Source organism: Sceloporus occidentalis, unplaced genomic scaffold, assembly GCF_023333645.1.
Source record: "Sceloporus occidentalis isolate IW3139 unplaced genomic scaffold, rSceOcc1.0.p SCAF_5, whole genome shotgun sequence".
Taxonomy (NCBI): domain Eukaryota; kingdom Metazoa; phylum Chordata; class Lepidosauria; order Squamata; family Phrynosomatidae; genus Sceloporus; species Sceloporus occidentalis.
This window is the reverse complement of record NW_028316985.1, coordinates 122,372,296-122,392,627: the sequence shown is the minus strand read 5'-3', so window position 1 is coordinate 122,392,627 and position 20,332 is coordinate 122,372,296. Positions and strand designations below refer to the sequence as shown.

General features: G+C 38.5%; 1 protein-coding gene and 1 non-coding gene across 11 annotated transcripts in view; one reads left to right on the top strand and one right to left on the bottom strand.

The window, feature by feature from the left end:
- The window catches only part of PCM1 (pericentriolar material 1), a 70,503-nt gene that overhangs the window by 30,282 nt on the left and 19,889 nt on the right, over positions 1-20,332 (bottom strand). For 9 of the 10 annotated variants that reach the window (XM_089525315.1, XM_089525317.1, XM_089525318.1 and 6 more), the window contains 11 exons: positions 19,430-19,646; positions 17,598-17,799; positions 16,389-16,565; positions 14,028-14,182; positions 10,782-11,005; positions 9,111-9,259; positions 8,551-8,680; positions 6,167-6,277; positions 5,476-5,666; positions 2,924-3,121; positions 795-1,017 (listed from right to left, as the gene is read on the bottom strand). In XM_089525315.1, the coding sequence (XP_089381441.1) occupies positions 795-1,017; positions 2,924-3,121; positions 5,476-5,666; positions 6,167-6,277; positions 8,551-8,680; positions 9,111-9,259; positions 10,782-11,005; positions 14,028-14,182; positions 16,389-16,565; positions 17,598-17,799; positions 19,430-19,646 (1,977 nt within the window). Of the gene's footprint in view, positions 1-794; positions 1,018-2,923; positions 3,122-5,475; positions 5,667-6,166; positions 6,278-8,550; positions 8,681-9,110; positions 9,260-10,781; positions 11,006-14,027; positions 14,183-16,388; positions 16,566-17,593; positions 17,800-19,429; positions 19,647-20,332 lie in introns of those variants that run through there. The other variant, XM_089525325.1, reaches the window with a different exon arrangement.
- LOC149312766 (U6 spliceosomal RNA) lies at positions 3,810-3,916 on the top strand. The gene has a single exon (XR_016281530.1). It is a non-coding gene; the product is annotated as a U6 spliceosomal RNA (small nuclear RNA).

Genomic DNA, 20,332 nt, shown 5'->3' with positions numbered 1-20,332 from the left:
TGAAGGGTCATTCTGGGATAGCAGGGCAGAGCAATCCACTAATGCTGGGTTCTATCCACGCAATGGTCATGAAGCAGGAGTCCAAAGCTCTAAATTGTTAACTTTTTTCTGTTGGACCCAACTTCCCTTCTCCTCAGTTTGTTTTCTAGCCCTATCAGTGTGTTGCTTATATCCTTTTTAAGGAGGCTGTGGACTGCTCTGCCCTGCCGTTCCAGAATGACTCTTCACGGTAAGTATAACTTCTCATTCTCTGCTTGCAGCACAGTTCTACGAAATGCTGCTTGTGCAGATGTGTACTTGTCTAATTTGTAATGTTTAATAAAAGTATTAGGCTCTGTCCATCCAGCAGCCTTGCATACAAAGATGAAGACACTGCATATGCAGTGCTAATTGCCATTGACCTTGTGGAATGCCTAATTTGCTATCCTATCTCTCAGGAGATAGGAGAAGGGGAGTTGGGTCCAATGGAAAAAAGTTAACAGTTTAGAGCTTTGGATCCTGCCTCGCGACCATTGCATGGATAGAACCCAGCATTAGTGGATTGATCTGCCCTGCCACCCAGAGAACAATTGGTGAGCTATACAACATGAAACAGTCTGTAAAGGTCCCCTTCATTTAACAAGAAATAAAGTTGAAATAATCCACAAAATGCAACAATTTGTTGACAGTTTCCAAAGGCTTCAGCCCTGACTGTTTCAACAATGATGTCATAGATGAAATAAGTCCAAACAATGGCAAAGTATAAAGAGACAGGAATACAGGAGGGAAAACTCAAAAAGCCTTTTACATTTTACCTGTTGATCCTGCATTAATGTCTGGCAAATGTTGGCACTGAATTCAAGCTGTTTTTTCAGCTGATTAATCTGCTCTTGCCATTGTTCTTTCTCTTCCACATAAGAAAGTTCAGACATCCAACGATGATTTTCTTGCCGACGCATGCTGATGTTCTGTTGCTGCCTTGCTTTAGCTAAAGGACGGTAGTTTCCATCTGCTGAAAGAGGACGAGGACTCTTCCAGCTAGGAATAATGAGTATTATGACAAACAGTTACTCATTTCAAAATTCTACTCTTGGTATAATACATTTTCTAAAAAACAGGTTTGGTTATAAGCAAAACAAAAAACACATAGTCCTAGTTCATAGTAAACACACTTCTTCCTTGCCATCATACAGATAAAATAATGTATGATTTACAGTATATGTTCATGTATAAGTCTAGAAATTTTAGTCAAAAATGACCCCAAATACTTGAGTTTACTCATCCACAGGTCCAAGTAATACACTTTAACTCTTATTTAGTGCAGGGATAGGCAACCTACGGCCCGCGGGCTGGATCCGGCCCGGCGAGGCCTTGGGACCAGCCCCAGCCCAATCCTGCTGCTGATTGCCGCCAGGACCTTTGGCCTCTCGCGCAGGGCTTTTGGCCTATCAGGAGGAGGCGGGCAAGGGGGAACAAGCGGGGGCAAGCGGTGGGCAAGGGGGGGCAAGCGGGGCAATTGTCTATAGAAGCCTCAGAAACATGCATTTATATTAACATTTTTTTTAAAAATCAGCTAATTTTTTCGTGTGTTCTCCATTTTTTTAAAAAAAGTATCCTCCATTTGAAAATTTTGTCCTACATTTGTCCCGGTTTATTTATTTATATAATTTTTTAAAAAAATTATTTAATTTTTTATTTTTTTGCTTCGGCCCCCCCAGTTGTCTGAAGGACAGCAACCCGGCCCCCTGGTTAAAAAGGTTGCCTACCCCTGCTCTAGTGAAAGGCAAGACTGGAATCTGTCCTGGAAGCACCAATTCCCCCTCTCCCCTCTCATCCATCCAGCCTTTAGTGTAAGCACAATTATGTCTGCTGGAATATTGGGAAGTAACTTCCTGAAAGGAAATGGTTACAGTTAAAGTTTTCCCCAACCAGACAGTTACCATTTTAGTTTCATTTTTTATAACTCTTACCTTATTGTTCAAAAGACACTAAACTGGTTACTATTGCTACTTTTAAAAAATCAGAACGCTACAAATTATTGACCTGGAGTACAAAACATGCTTAAATAGGGAGACTACCTCTTGTGCTATAAAAGTAGCTGAAACATAGGAACTGATTTCTTTCCTTCATCCTTTAGATCCTTTGTTACATGCCCCTAAATTTTATCCTGAATTTATCCACAGGTCATATCAAAATTCTTAATTTTGGCCCCAAAACCTGGCCTTGACTAATACATGAGATCAACTGATAATTTATAAAATAGTTATTAATACACATTGATTAATACATACCTCCTCCCTTCTCTTTCCTTTTATTCTTACCTGTTTATTTGTATATCTTTCAGTACATATTGTATATTTTTAGATTTGTATAGTCTGTATATAAGCTGTGCATGTTTAAACTATTCATATGTATATATAGTATATATATTATATTGTGGTTTATTGCACTTAGTGCACTATATTAACATTTTACATATATGTGTGTGGCATTGCTTGTATTATTATGTTTTGAGTATTTTGAAACGGCCCTTGGGCTATTCAATAAACTTTTTGTTTGTTTTTTTTCTTTTGAGGGAAAATAATTGTTTGTATCTGTAATTCAGATGGACCACATGTGCTTCTGCTCCTTTACATTCCAGACTCTCATCATCTCAATAAATATTTAAATGAACATCAGAATTTAATTAGCTGCAAATCTGTATAACGGAATAGGCTAGGTACTTGCATACTTCATGTGAGTGTTTACGTATCCAAAAGAATACAATAGATACACTTAAACGTTCATACTTTTCCCAAGTTATATAATTTCTCAGACTGTTTCCCTAAGGAGAACAAAGAACTTGCATCATAATGAACAATTTTAAATTAGTCAAGAACAAATTGCCTTCTTAGAGGATGCAATTTAGCACAACTTTACTATTGGTAAGGAACACAAAACTGACCTCTGCTTTTCTTCCTTTGCACAATATGCACTTTGATCTACATTATTGGGACACATGGACAACTCATTGGAACTAGAATCTTGTTCTTCCTCTTCTTCCTCTTCTGCTTGAGCAAGTCCATCAGACAGATATGCATCTTCCTCACCCTCATCTTCATCAAGAGCACATTGAGTAGACCCTCCCCACGTTGCCATTGTTCTATAGTATCAAGTATTAAAAAAAACCTCAGTCATGCTCTGCTAGCACACAAGTGGTAAATAAGTGGAAAATTAAGGTCATACAGAACCAACAGATTTGCATCATACTAGAATCAAAAGTAAATATGTTCTACCTAATTTAATTTCATGTATTAAACCCATAACATACTTTGGCTTATCTGTACAACGTTTTCCAGTAATATGTAGGATTCAACAGTAAAGAAATGGTACCCCATTGTAGAATATTTAAATAGCAATATAATACAGACAAAAACCCCACCACGGCATCTGGGACAGAGCCTCTGGGCCCCAGACCCAAGCCCCATCCCTGGTGCTGCCATAGCATTTTGCAGTTCACACCTGTGTCTTTAGAAAGACACTGCAACTTAAACAATTACTTTCTTACAACCTAACAGCCTTTGCTCAAACCTCCTATTCTAAGATCAGCAGGCTAAGCTAAATAGATGTTGGTCAGGCTACTTGTATAAGTGAAACCACTTTTGAACAGTGACTCAAAAGATGGTGTGGATGAAGTCTTAAGAGTATTTACTACATGCCTAAAAGTGAATTACAACTCAGGAGAAGGGCAAAACAATATGCTTCCTCTAATCTACCCAAACTGATGACTGAATTACTGAGGTTTTCGTGACCATTTCATGACCATGTGGTGCTGGAAGAAAGGAAAGGGTGTGCTCACTTTGGCAGCACATATACTAAAATTGGAATGATACAGAGAAGATTAGCATGGCCCCTGTGCAAGGATGACACGCAAATTCGTGAAGCGTTCTTTAAAAAAAAAAAGAAAAGAAAAGAAAAAGAAAGGAAAGGGTATCTCCCCTCTTTTTAAAATGTATAGTGGAAAGTAATGTTTAGAGCCGATACAGTGGACCCTCACTATCCGTTAGGGATCTGTTCCGGACACCCCCCCATGGATACCAAAATCCATGGATGCTCAAGTCCCATTCTTAATGGTGGTGCAGCGTTTGTTGGGATATAGTGTCCCAAGGAAAATGTACAATGTGGGTTTTAATAGTAACCAGGCATTAAAGGGTTACTGTGAGCCATAGTGATGGTGAACCTTTTAAGAGGCCGAGTGCCCAAACTGCAACCCAAAACCCACTTATTTAAAGTGCCATGTCCCTCTGACTTTCTGGTAACAAACTCTGGCAAACTCTGTGCTAGGGTGATAGCACACGTGCCCACAGAGAGGGCTCTGAGTGCCACCTCTGGCACGCATACCATAGGTTCACCATCATTAGGCATTTAAACAGGAAGTGACATCAAGAGACAGTCAACAAATGCTGTAAAGTACTGTAGAATGCTGCCAGTCTGAAAAGTCACTCAGGAGGGTGGCTGGATCTCAGAGCCCCTGTCCCCAGGCCCAGCATCTGGGACAGAGTCTCTGGGCCCCAGACCCAAGCCCCATCCCTGGTGCTGGCTCCCTCCAGCCAGGGGTCTGAGGGAGCTGGCGCCAGGACTGGGGCTTGGGTCTCAGGGCCCAGAGGTGCCGTCCCTGATGCTGGGCCTGGGGACAGGGGCTCCAAGACTCAGGCCCTGGCTCCGGCTGACTGGGAGCCAGACTCTGCCCCCAAAGCCAAGTCGGGATGGAGAGGGAGGAAGGAAGCAGGTAAAGAAAGGAGAGACGAAGGAGAGGGGAGGAAAGCAAGGGACTTTTGTCCCCAACGGCGGAAGGGCTTTGTTCGTGCTGCCATTGGGAACAATGCTGCCTTGCCATCCACGGATGCTCAAATTAATGAATGGCTAGTCTGCAGATATGGAGGGGCCACTGTATAGGCTGTTCTAATTATGGCTATTTTAAAAATCTTCTATGTCCAACCACATTTTTGAAGAGACAGTTATCGTTACAATGAATCACCAGAGTAAAGTACACTTCTAGAAGCCAAATAGGGAGAGGCAAGATTCCTCCTCCCTCATACAGCCCCGCTTCATTTACAGTACTATAAAATATACTTCAGAAGGCTCAAAAACCCCAGAACAAAATTATAGGGTCACAGAAGGCTGCAGGAGTACAGTTGCAACCAAAAACACAATATTAGATGAAACTTTACATTTCTTTTATTTACATAAAAACAAATACAGTTCGTCCTCGCCTTACGCGGGGGATCCGTTCCAGATCCCTCCGCATAAGGCTAATTCCGCCTATGCTCGAGCCCCATTGGAAACAATGGGGCTCATGCACGGCGGCGCGGGGTGCCACGGGCGCGCGCGTCCATTCGATTGAATGGGACGCGCCGCCCCTTCCGCCCCACGGCTTGAGCGCGTATGCTCAAGGCCGCGTATGGCGCGCCCGCGTATGGTGCGGGCCGGGCACACTGTATAGTCTTTCCTCCTTACTTTTCTGTTCTGCTTTGTTGGGGAGTGCACTGAGTTTCTGATCCATCACTTTTCACAGAACCAGCACCAGCAGATGTGGTATCAGCTAGATCTTGTCTCCTCTGGTGCTCAGCCATTAAAGCTTCAAGTTGTTTTCTTCTTTGTCGTAATTCCTCTCTTAAAATCTCATGCCTACGCATCTCAGTCCAAAGCTGTTTAAAAAATAAAATATTAATAGAAAATATTCTAATGATATCGATATATATTGTTAATTGCATGTCTTTCACATGTTTTCAGTTCAACTACCGGTAGTTAACAAAACAGTCTGCTAAGTTAGGCAAGAACACCTTTTTATGTAAAGTCATTAAGAGGAAAAGAGATGCAAGCAAGAGAATGATATAGAAAATCTCTTCCCCATAATACTACAACAATCTTTTTTACTATCTTTCTCAGACTCTTTTCTCTTAAAACCACTAATTTTTGTCCAATTTATCTTCTCAAAGACAATAAATGCTATGAGAATGTTTGATCTGTATGGTTTGATCAGTAGAAGACCAATTTTTGGGGTCCAAAACACTCCCAAGTATACTTCAAAATGTAGTGACAAAATTGGCGATTAACAGTCATAGACAACAGCATAGTCGCAACTGAAGATTGCTTGGAATATAAGATGAAAATTACACTCACAAAAACACTGATAACAGTACAGTACCTCGCTATCGACTGTGTTTTTTTCTTCTGGCTGACCAACAGCATTACTTGCTGCATTTTCATTAGCTGGTGTTGAAGCATTTCCTGGACAATTATCCAAGCCAGATGACAGCTAAGAGTGAATGAAATATTAAAATTATGGGATTAGTATTCTAATTAGAATCTTTATCAGATTAATAACTGTAGCATCTGGATTGTTACACATCAAAATCAACAGGTAAACTAGAAAAAATTGTGTAAAACTTTCAGACAATTAAATTTTACATGCTTTTGAACTACTCATCTAATCATTTATCAGGTAAACTAGAAAAAATTGTGTAAAACTTTCAGACAATTAAATTTTACATGCTTTTGAACTACTCATCTAATCATTTATCATCTTACAAGATAAATGTTATCTCTTTATATTGTGAGCCGCTTTGATTGTTTAGTCACAGAAAAGCAGGATAAAAATAAAAGTTTTATTTTATTTATCTTCCCAAAATAATTTTTTTCTTATTTTCTCTAATCTTTCAATATACAAGCTGAATATTCCTTATCTAAGATCCTTGGGACCAAAAGTTTTTGAGAGCTGGGATTTTTTAATTATTATTATTTTTGGAATAGTTTGGATTTTTGGAATATGAATAGCATTTTACATACTGTATTTGCAAGGCTAAGATGTGAGGATCTGTGAAATGATGGCTATTCAAGCATAGTCTTGGTGCAAATCCTTGGTGCATCTCCTGCCATTTCACAGACCTTCATAACTCTCTCCAGTCTTGCGTCTCTCTCCAGCCTTACATATACAGTATGCACTGTGCTACCTGTATTCCAAATCAAAGTCTTCAAGCGTCATATTTGTGCTCAAAAAGTTTCAGATTTTGGAGCATTTCTGATTTCCAGACAAGGGATACTCAATCTGTAATGTGGGCTACATTTTGAAGAATTACCTTTCCATCCACGCAGCAGGTTATCAATAGCAGAAGCAGCATCACAATCCTTTAGCCAATGGTTTCCACAATCTGTACCTAAACAACAAATTCTATCCAAGCAATCTCTGAGCCAATAGTCTTAACCCCCATGGCTGAATAACAAGTTTCCTGGGCTGGAGTGAATTCTCTAAGGTGAAGTAACTGGAAGATGGATCACTGAAGCTACACAGGGCAAAATTAAAGAAATGGAATAGAACTGTGTATACAGCATCTCCCACCATTATAGCTATGCTAACAGTCAAAGCACATAGCTAACATTTTTTTAGACAAGGTTCTTGGGCATGTGATGGTCTGTCAACTCCAGGTGTTTCTGGATTATCTAGATCTAGTTCAATCTGCTTTCAGGCCTGGTTATGGCACAGAGATAGATTTGATCACATTGGTGGATGACCTATACCAGGAACTACACAGGGTGAGTGTGCCCCTGTTGGTTCTCCTGTACTTCTTGGCAGCTTTCGATATCATTGACCATGCATTACCTTGCTGGGATGGAACTTGGGAGCACTGTTTTACAGTAGCTTAATTCCTTTCTGGAGGGGTGAACCCAAATGTTGCTGGGGGACTCCCGTTCAACCCCCTGCACTTAATTCCTTCCTGGAGGGGTGAACCCAGGTGTTGCTGGAGAACTGCTGTTCAATCCCTTGCCCACTGTCCTGTTAGTCCCTCAGGATTTGGTTCTGACTTCAGTTGGTCAGAAGAGCTATATTACTACCCAGTGCTGGCTACAGGGAACACACAGCATCCTTATTGCAACAGCTCCACTGGCTGCCAGACAGTTTCCAGGCAGAATTCAAAGTGTTGGTTGTGGCATTTAATGCCCTACACGACTCAGGTCTAGGTTATTTGACTATATTCTGCCTTACAAACCAGTCTGAGACTTTAAGATTTGCTGGGAAGGCCCTTCTCTGTCCCACCACCCACATAGGTACATCTAGTGGGAACACAAGAAAGAACCTTCTGTGGTTGCCCCCATGCTCTGGAACTCTCTTCCCAAAAAGGGTAAACTGGCACTCTCCCTACATGCTTTTCATAGGCAAGCAAAGACTTTTCTATTCCACCAGGCATTATATAAGGTCCTTTTTACACAATACGCTGGATACTGTTAACTGTTGTGCTGCTGTGTGTGTTTTAATAACATATAGTTTAACCTAGTATTGATGTTCTCTGATTGTTCCTGTTTTAACTCTTGTATCATGTGTATTTTTTTTAATTAATAGTTATAAACTGCTTTCAGTCTCAATCTGGGGGAAAGGCAGGAGAAAAATATAATGATAAAAACAATAATCAAGAAGTGTATGTCCCAGCTTGCTTCCAACTTTGAATTGCTGAGTTAAAATAAAATGATCAAGCAGGGCCAACTAAACATCACTGTTAATATTTGTCCATTATACTAATAAAAATATCTGCCTACTTGAAAATCTGGACAAGCCTTCTGCAACACCTGGATTTTTTCTTGAATCTTTATTAATTTCTTTCTTTCATCTTGGAGATGTTTCAGTTCTCTTTGCTGTTGCTGAAGTTTTGCTTCATAAAATTTCTCCCTGTAATAATAAAGTCTCTATTTTATTATCTTCTGGAACCAAAATTTCACAAGGAAACAAAAAAAACCCCTATAAGACACTAGAATTTGAAATCATACTCCCATGTAATGTTAAAAGGGCTCAAACAGGAGCATCTGTTCAAGAGCACCTATGCCTACTGTGATAGCAATTGAAGCCTCAGACATTGCAATTCAAAGATATATAGGTGAAGATGAAGTGTATATAGAATATATACAGGGTCCCATGAAGTATACTAAATTGAATAAACCAGGGTTAAGAGGAGCAGAAAGATCAAATTACTGTGTGCTAGGACATGGTGTATACTCCTGTCCCATTTAACATCTCAGCCTTCAAGTAGCCTCTGAAATCTTGAAACCAGTTCACAAAACTGCTCCATTACTAACTTTAAATCAAGTGAAAGTAGTCATACCTTGTTTTTTCATTCAGAACCACAGCCTTCTCTGACTTGTTTACACCTGCTCGAATGTTATTTGGCTGCTTCTGTTCTTTTTCTTCTTCAGACAAAAAGTACTGATCTACATTATCCCGTCCTGCAGCCTCTGGTTCACCCTCATCATCCTACAAAGAAAAGCAGTGTTTTCATGTGTGGTTTTATTGAATAACACATTTACTATACAATTGGTGCAGACTTTACTGCACACTGTTTGTTAAAAAACATCACTAGAATTTAATGATAGTTTAGGATAATTGAGTGCTTCCCAAAGTCTCAGATGGAAGAATCGAAGAGACAAATATATTCTCTATAGGAGACAACTACACAAGCAATTGAAAGTCTTATCGAGTACATTAAATGATCATACCTTCACTGAAATAATTCTAGATAGATCCAATTATGAAGTAATATAACAAACTAGACAATGAGGAAATAGAAATAGTAAAAGAGTTCTCATATCTGGGATCAAATATTGATAGAAATGGGGACTGCAGCCAGAAAATCAGAAGATTGGCGAGTGCAGCTATGAAAGAACTAGAAAAGATCCTAAAATGCAAAGATATACAACTCAGCACAAAAGTTAGAATAATACACGCCATTGTATTCCCCATTACAATGTATGGATGTGAGAGCTGGACAGTTAAAAAAGAAGATAGGAAGAAAATCAATTCATTTGAGATGTGGTGCTGGAGAAATGTGCAAAGGATCACATGGACAGCCAAAAAGACAAGCCAGAAATCTCCCTGGAAGCCAAGGTGGCAAAACTGAGGCTGTCTTTGGGCACATCATGAGAAGGGAAGACTCACTGGAAAAAACAATAATGCAAAGAAAGGTGGAGGGAAGTAGAAAGAGAGGCAGGCTACATGATGGATGGACTCTATTAAAGAAATTGTGAGTATGGGTTTGCAAAAGTTGGGCAGAGCAGTAGAGAGTCTTGGAGATGTCTCATCAGAAGAGTTAATATGGGCCGAGATCGACATGAAGGCAGTTAACAACAACAACAAATGGAACTTTTACACTACACATAATATTACACAGTGCGCCTGGGCCATACGCGGCTTTCAGCTTATACTAAAGCCACACAACGGAAGCGGTAATGCTGTCTGTACACATGGTGCGTGCGCCGCATGCACAAGCCCCATTGTTTTTAATGGGGCTCGAGCATACGCGTAAGGGAAGGGGTGACTGTATATAGACACACATTCTCTCTCTCTCTCTCTCTCTCTGTGTATGTGAAGGGGATATATACTGAATAAACTGTTTGGACACTATGTAGCCAAATGAAGTCCCAGTGATTTTGACAGAAGAATTAACCATGCATTCAACTTTCCTTCATAAAAATCAGTGTGCTTTAATTTGTTAGGTTCATATCTTCAAACATCATATTTTTATTGCCTTTTCAAAACTGGATTCTTGCATACAGTCAATTTTTCATACAGTCACTGTTAAATATCATTTTCATTTAATTTCAAAACCAGAAGGTATGTACTCTCAGTATGTTCTAGCTGGAAAGCATTTCAACATATACAAAGAAAGCTAATCGTAAACAAATTGGATTATATCATTCTGATTTTCAAAAGAAAACCCAAAACAAAATTAACTCATCTTAAGTAAATGAATAGGCATCATTATTAAATGAAAACATACCTGTACCATAGCAACTAGATTTTGCAGCTGTCTTAGTTTCTGCTTTGCTGCTATAAGTCTGTTAATCTTTTGCTCAAACTCAGCATCAACAGGTGCCTCATCAGGGATACTGCTTCTATGACTGGATAAGGAAGCTTCACTGGCTCTATCAGCTTCAGGACCAATGTCATCATCCTCACCTTGTGGTATTTCTATACTATCATCTTCTCTATTATAATGACAGTCTCAAAGGGGAAAAAAAATAAAATGACTAATTAATTATAGGCAAGGCTGCAATATATCAATTACTTACTACACACACACACACACACACACACACTCACAGTGGATCCTTGTTATACGCTGGGGTTTGGTTCCAAGATCCCCCGTGTATAACAAAATCCGTGTATGCTCAAGTCCCATTACATATAATGACATAGCAAAATGGTGTCCCTAATAAAAAATGGGAAATCAAGGTAAATTTATACTTTTTTGGAACATTTTCAAACCATGTATGTTTAAATCCATGTATAAAAAATTCGTGTATAAGAAGGGCCGACTGTATATAGATAGATATATAGATAGATAGATAGACAGACAGACAGAAATTTTAGTCACAATATTGACCTAAAAACCCTGGGTAGACTTATTCATGGGTCAATGTAAATACTGTACTTAAACTTTTATCAAAAAAGGAATCATCCCCTGGAGAAAGGTGACAGCTTAATCCCTCCTTGGAGCACCTACAAAAGCAGGACTCGCTTTACTCTCTCATTCATCCAGCCTTTAGGGTGAGCACAAACAGTTATGCCTGCCAGAATTTTGTAAATTCTTTGGCATTGCTTTTCTTTGCTTCATCCTTTACATCCTTGGTTACATGCCTCCAAATTTTACCCTCAACTTATCCATGAGTCATATCAAAATCTGTAATTTTGGCCTCAAAACATGTCCTTGATTTATACATGAGATTGGCTTATAGCCTTGTATATATGGTGATCTATTTTAGTCAATTACAGATTTTTAGGAGTCTTCAATTACCTGGACAAATTTAAAAGATCTCTTCTTAGTAGATGCTTATAAATACTGCAAATAGCAAGCACCTGCTTAAAAGACGCACTCTCCCTTCTCTCATACATATGTCTCTTTACTTGTATAAGCAATTTAAATACATCCTCATCAGACTGAATATTCCTGATACTGTCTGAGGGTAACCAGGCTTTGACCTGGTTAATACTTGTATGAGAGCGAACTAGGAAATACTAGGGATCTCCCTGGAAGCCAAGTTGGCAAAACTGAGGTTGTCGTACTTCCGACATATCATGGGAAGGGAGGACTCACTGGAAGAAAACAATAATGCAAAGAAAAGTGGAAGGAAGTAGAAAGAGAGGAAGGCGACATGCTAGATGGATGGATTCTATTAAAGAGAATGCCAGGAAAGATTTCCTAGCCATTCTTTCCCCAATGATTTTTAAAATCTACATGAAACCACTGGGAGAGATCATCTGGATGAATGAAGCAGAGTGCTATCAGTATGCTGATGACACAAAACAGTCTCACCAAAGGACAATCTGTTTCCTCTGAATGAAAACCTACAGGAGGTAACTGACTAGATGAAGAAAAACAAATTGAAACTGAATCTAGACAAGGGTCCTAATCAGGGGTTGGAAGTATGTCAACAATTCTGGATGAGGTTACACTCCCCCTAAAAGACTATATTCACAACTTGGGAGTGCTTCTGGAACTATTTCTCCACATATCGGCTCAGAAAGATGCAATGGTGGGAAGTGCTTATTATCAGCTTTGACTGATATGCCAATTGCAACCCTTCCTAGAATTGGAAGACCAAGAATTGGTAGTGCATATGCTAGTAATCTTAAAGCTGGACTTCAGCAATGCACTGGGCTACCTTTCTACCAAGTTCAGAAACTTCAATTAATTCAAAATACAGCAGCCAAATTGACCACTGATACATCTAGGAGTTTGCATATCACACCAATATTAAATCAACTTCACTGGCTGCCAGTTAGTTTTCAAGCAAAGTCCAAAGTGTTAGTTAAAGTTAACTTGCTTTCTGAATTTAAAACAGTGTTGAAGACTTCTCTCTTTTGGCAAGCTTATGCAGTCCATTTTAAAGTATGAATTTTAAATTGTTTCTTTTTAAATTTTATGTCTGGATGATTTTAATGGGGAATGGTTAGCTTAATCCTATGTTTATGTGTTTTAACCTGTGTGTTTAAATGGATTCATGTGTTTAGTTATATATTATATTTTAATCTATGTTGTATCTTGCTTCGAGCCTTAGAGGGAGATGGATAAGAAATAAAAATGTATATTTCATCAACATCATCATCTGCCTGAAACCTTGGGAAGCCACTGTTCCATTTCGAGTTTACAATACTGGGTTATAGAGTCCAATGGTCTCTGTCAATGCAAGGAACCTTTCTATGTTGTTATTATGCAAAATTTATCCAGCTAGGTGTGTGCACGTATGCCTTCAAGTGGCCCATCAACTTATGGGAACGCCATTCATTTCATAGGGGTTTCTTAGGTAAAAAAATACTCAGAGGTGGTTTTGCCAGTTCCTTCCTCCAAAATATAGCCTACATTACCTGGTATTTATTGGCAGGCCCTCATCCAAGTACTAGCTAGATCTGACCCTGTATTCCAATTTAAATCATAGAGTAATATTATAACATTAGATGGAAATTTCTTTAAACACACCACCTCCATCCCCAAACGGAAGAGGCGAGATACAAATAAATAAATAAATAAATAAATAAATAAATAAATAAATAAATTATTATCTTATACATGGATTTTTTTATACACGGATTCAAGCATACACGGTTTGAAAATGTTCAAAAAAAGTATAAATTTTAAATATTAAAACCTTGATTTTCCATTTTTTATAAGGGACACCATTTGGTATACCATTATATTTAATGGGACTTGAGCATACATGGATTTTGTTATACATGGGGGATCTTGGAACCAAACCCCAGCGTATAACAAGGGTCCACTGTATTGTGTTAATAGACTATTCTAACATGAAACTGAAGTAAATGTGTTTTCTGGAATTAAACTCCTAAAGTATTGTAAGAATTTCAATCTCATGTTCCTGGACCTATACCAAGACTTCTCTATAAACAATTTCTGCGTATCATGTTCAAGATTCAAAGTTTTAAAAAGCACATACAAAAAAGATGTGAGTGCTCACATAATGGATATAACTTTTTCTGTCCATACAAAATTGTTACTAAAACATACCTAGGGTTGATGGCATATTCAGCATCCTTACATTAGCAGATCGGTTGTTTATTTCGCATGTTGTATTAAGATGACTTCCATTTCTGTTATTAGTTCCACACTGCAAATTACTGTTACAATTTATTTCACTCCAGTTACTAATGCCCTGTGGATTTCTAGGAAGGAAAAAAGAAAATTAAATATCATGTAGTTATCTTATTTCCTCCCAAACTTTGGACCAAAAATACAAACAAAACTGCTTAACAAAAAAAATATGAAAGACATGCATAAAATATACAGTGGGCCCTTGCTTTATGCGGGGGATCCGTTCTGGACCACCACCACCCGCGTAAAGTAAAATGTACGTATGCTCGAGCCCTATTATATCCAATGGGGCTTACGCTCGCCCTGTAGCCGTGTGCACCATTCACGGGCCCCATTGGATATAATGGGGCTCGTGCACACATGCTGCACATTCTCTTATTTCCTAGGCGGCTTCAGCATAAGCTGAAAGCCGCCTATAAACGAGCCCGCATATGGCATGGGCTCACTGTATATGGTTCTTCTATACAGTCTTTATACTATTGCCTGCCAAAACATATTAAAGGACAGGAAAATGAAACTGAGAATTCTATGTCCTGGGAAGTAGTATATCCATACACTACCAAAGCAGATAAGAATTTACTCATAACGCATTACAAACAACAACAATTCTTAAAATGTTAGGTATTTAGCCTGGGAGAGAAAAATCTTGTTGGTCCAAAAGTCTTGATTTTCCATCTATTGAAATATATCTTTCTAATTTGAAATTCCTGCCAGATGCAGAAAGGTCCATTAGAAAAATTCCATAATGCTTTTGCAAAAGAGTGAATATCTCTACATTGAAGCTCCATTCTCCTGGCTTGAATATGTTCCCACTGAGAAAATATGCTGTCACATTTATTAAACTCCGCAGACAGGCTGCCATCAATGACTGCAGATGTTTTTTGGCCCACTTCAACATTTCTGTTGATTCTCTTACCAATCTCTGTAAATGTGAACCTTCCTGGTTGCACAGATATGGCTTTAGTCACATACTGTGCTTTTCCAAAAAGTCCAAGAAATGCAGCAATGCCAGCCTTGCAGCTTTCATCTCCAACAGACTGATATGCTGCACTCTCTCCCACACTGATCATTGGCCCTGTGTATAACAGTCTCAGCAATGGCCCCCTCAACCTTAGTGACTGGTGTCCATTGTTAATACTACCTTTTCTGAAAGTTTCACTAGATAAGAGGAAAATCTTTTTTAGAAGCTACTCCAGTCCTGTCTTGGAAACTCCCCAAACTGCTTACTAGCAGCATTGGTGTTTGGAAAATTGACCAAACCTCCTTCGGTCTGATACCTGCATTTCTGTGCTAAGAGCCCATTAACAATTGTGTCCTCCATTACTTGTTGTTTCCATTTCTTAAGGCTTATTTCTGATTCCATCCTTGTCTATTTCTTGACACTAACTTATTTTCTAGTTAACTGAGAGAAAATAAGGCTTAATGCCTGATCAGTTGGCAAGGCAGGAAACTTAAAACTGAGGGGAGAGGGTTTGGAATCAACAGTAATAATGGTTTATTCCGTATGCCAACCTTGACAGGCAGGATCCTCAAAATTACAAACCATTATTACTGTTGATTCCAAACCCTCTCCCCTCAGACTATGTAGACTATGCTCCACCTCCTGCTGGAAAACTAGCAGACTGTATTTGCTGATCCTAAAAGCTCTATAACCCATTTAATGAGATATTGTAAACCCGCTGTATCTGTGGGAGGTTGGTATCAGGACCTTGTGCAGATACAAAAAAATGTGGGTGCTCAAGTCCCATATTATTAAATGGTGGCTAGGTTAATGTAGACGCTCCCATGTTCACATTACTGCCATTTAATAATGTGGGATGATTGAAATATGGATCTGGAGCCAGCAAATTCAGAGGGCCCACTGTACTTAGTTTCTAGAGATATAACTTGGATGAGGCAGGGACATCTGCTCTGACATAGAAAGGAATACAACAAAGTTATTTTGGAGATAAAGCTTGAAAAATGGCATTTGCAGATACACATTAAATTACAGCTATATTCAAAGATGAAAGAGTAAAATAAATAAGGCTGATGAGAATGCCATATTATTCAGGATGATTAGATTCCAAGCATCCTGCATATTAATAATCAAGACAAAGAAGCAAAATCAAGACAGACATGCTTCCTTTTCCTCAGTTTCTCTAAGTATATACTCAGATGTCAGGTATTCTATATAAAATCAATAGTTATAACATGATTAGACATTAATACTATAAGATTTTTTTCTTACAATTGTATCATCATCATTTTAATAGAAAATGCTAATAATTAACCAACCTAATATTGGTAACAGGCTGTGGATTCTCTAGGTCAGAATCGCACTCTGAATCCTCTGTCTCCTCTTCCCCTTTAATGTTCTCATTAACAGCATCTGTCATCATATCTGAGGTCTGTTCATAGTAGTGAACTAACTCACGCAATTCATTCAGTCTCTTCCGAACTTCATTCAACTTCCTACAATGAAAAATATTTAAAGTGACAGATTGTTCAGTAGAATCTGAACTGACTTAAGAATCTTGCTTAAATTTTTCTTTATGTAAAAGAAAATGGAATCCTGGGGTAGTAAAGATTGGATGTTTCCTCAGAATAATTAGTTTTGAGCAAAAATTGATAACTACCAGGTTTTTATGGATACATACTGGAAAAACTGGGCAAAAGAGGAAAGGCATTAAAAAAAAACAACCCCAAGGAAATACTAAAACCTCTGATTTCTCTGGCTTCACATAAGCTAAGCAGGCAAGCATTGGGGTTTATAACAAGGCAGTTGTTAAACTATACCATTTCAAACATCTGAGTAATTCTTTCGTAATCTGACCACTACTGCTTAGCATGAACATAGTATGTTACAGTATTCAGATTTCTTCAGATTACACTGCTGCAACCTTTACACAATCCTGTAAAAGGTGGATTGGTTTTATCCCTATACTTCAGATAGGCTTGCCAAAGTAGAGGGATGGTGACACACCTAAGGTCACCTAGTGAGATTAAAGTTGATCTGAATATGACCAATCCATGTTGCTACCTCTTAATAACCACACCACCTCCCAAAATATATCTACAGCTCTGCACTCTTCTGATTAAAGTCCAAGACCACAAACTAAGATTCTAGAGGACAGCACAGATAATAAAGCATTGCCAAGAAATGGCAAAATGTTATTTATAAGGAATCACAGCCAATCATTTATAATTTCTTGAATGAACCAGAAACTATGCATACATTAAACATTCAGTATGAAACTATACAAATGAACAGTGAACATACAACCTTGCCTTTGTTCCAGCAAACAGTTTGAACTCACAATGGAACTGTAATCCACTGCAGTGTAGTACCTATTGATAGAGTCATGTAAAAATAGAAAATATCCATGACTTAAACTGTCACTACTATGTAACAAAAATGCTCTCAAATAAATGCTCTTCCCAACTGTTTAGTACAGTCAATTGGTTCAACCAGTAGTACAATATTAATAGGTAAGAGTATATTACTGAAGTTTTTCTGTTGTATTTAGGTTGTCATCCTCTTCACTTTCATTCTGTGAAGTTACAGAATCCGGGTGATAGACAACAGATGATGCTAAGCTGTTAGGTTCCTCATTGACACCTGTTGCAATCCCTACAGGTGCAGAAGCTATTGAAGTTGTACTTCTTTGATCAATACCCCTTTGAGGAGATTCTGAAGCAGGCAACACTGCAAATTAGAAAATGATCAGATTTTATCTGTGCAAAAAAGAATACGGGATTGTATTTATGATTAGATACTATGGTAGGAACAATCAATCAATCAATGTGGCTCTCTCCAAACTGGTACTCTCCAAAGGAGCACAATTACCATCATGCTGAAGTTCATAGAAAACTAATTCCAAAACTTCTGGAAGGCACTAAATTAGGCATAAATAATGGCATTTCCCCTTTTAACTACATACAAGCAGTCTTGAAATTTCAGAATTAAGTACTCCTTCAAACATCTGAAGTGAGGAAAGTATCCAGCCTGCTTATTTCTTGAATGGAACATGGGCCATTAACTGTAAGTATGGTTCAGTAGTAGATAGAGAATATTTTATTTCCACTCTAGTTAACTCCTCACACTCCTTCCTAGCAATGAGCTTATCGTTTTTGTCCATAAAATTTTATTTATTTATTGCATTTATATGTGTCTACAAAATAATGATTTTACAGAAACCTATAAACGCAATAAATAAATAATTTGGTGGAGGATTCTGCAAGACATTCAGGAGGGGCTTTTACACAGAGGGGAAAAAATGTAATTTACACAAATCCATCATACTCAAAATTTCCATTTTTGTTCAGTTTTGCCTAAATACAAATTCTGTATTTTTTAAAAAAAGAGAAAGGGAAAATGGTGCATCGTAATAGTTGCTTTGGATGAAGACAGTATAATACTAACTTCAGCTCGCAGTCCATTACATACTTACTCTTTGTTTCATCTCCCTCTCTTTATTTGATGGAAGAGGAACAAGAAAGCAGATGCTGTTTAGCAACAAGGAGGCAAATATGCCCCTTTTTCTTTAAATTCTGAAGGACAAGTTATCTGAAACCCTATACAGAGCAGCTTAGGTCATCCCTGTTACAAGTAAAATTTAATCATGGTTGAAGATCCTCACAACCCTCTTACAAAGAGAATGAATTGCAGCTAGTCCATTGAATCCACAGATTCTGCACCCACAGATTCAATCATCCACAGCACGAAAATGTTAAAAAGAAAAATCCAAAAAGCAAACCTTGATTTTGCCATAAGGGGCACCATTTTACTATCTCACATTATATAATGAAACTTGGAATCAAACCTCAGCAGGTATCAAAGTCCCATTTTAATAAGAAATGAACTTCTACAACAGGAACGATTATCTATTTTCGGAGGCAAGTGTCCAAGCTTTTTGCAATTCATAGGATGTTTATCTTTGCAACAACACTGTGAAAGTGTAAAATAGACAGCTCCCTCTTTGTTAAAAGAGAAGAAATCTGAATATGCATCTCCATCAAGTCTAAATGGTCAGAACCAAATTTGGTAACCTCTACACACATATTAACACAAGTACATATAACAGTCTATCCCCTCCCTATTTGCATTTGAGAACATTTATCCAACTTTATATAGGAAGGTTAGGCTAAGGAGGAATTTAGACCTCAATATTGAACATCCAAACACACACAAAAATATTTCAAAATGTTTTTTTTAAATGGCAGTTCTGATGTATTTTTCATTTTTCATAGCAAGTCTTGTATCATTAGGTTGTACCCTTCCTTAAACTAAAAGAAGACAAAATATAACTCTTAAAACCAGAGTGCAGAATACTTACGAGATGAGTTGTTAAGATGCTGATCACGAAGTGTATGCAATTCTCCTAGCAATTTGTCCATTTTTTGTTTTTTACCGTGCAATGCTATCATCTTACTGAAGAGTTGTGCCTTCTCCTCAGACAAATGCTCAGACACAGAAGAATTCCTGCTTTGGGAAACCTCCCTGGTAAGAGAGAGACTCTCTGCTTGCCTTCTATTATCTGGCACAGACTGAACCTGAAAACAAACACACGCACACAATTACAGTATCTATCTTTATACATTTATTCCAGTTGTAGGTGGTTGTTCTAACAATGTCTCGACACTGCAAATCTATACTCAAATACAAATGTACATCATACCACCTTTGTTGTTGTGCTTCAGGCTCCATCCACACCGCAGAAATAAGCCAGTTTGACATCACTTTAACTGCCACAGCTCAATGCTATGAAATTCTGGGAATTGTAATTTGTTGTGGCACCAGAGCGCTCCGACAGAGAAGGCTGTCTCACAAAACTACAACTCTCAGAATTCCATAGTACTGAGCAGTTTAAGACCATATAACACCTATTTTGAAAGATCTCCATTGGCTGCCTATTTGCTTCCGGGCATAATACAAGGTGTTGGTTATTACCTATAAAGCCCTAAATGGCTTGGGCCCAGGGTACTTGGAGGACTGCCTCTCCCCATATAATCCGCCCCGCACACTCAAGTCTGCAGAGAAAAACTTGCTGGAGAACCCAACTGCGCGTTATGTGAGGACCTCGCAACGGGCCTTTTCAATCTCAGCCCCGAGAATATGGAATAATCTCCCTGATGAGCTCCGCTCCACCACATCTTTGGACTTGTTTAAGAAGAATCTCAAGACCTTCTTCTTTTCCCAAGCTTTCCCCCCATGAGATGTGACTTTGGTTTTCCCCCTT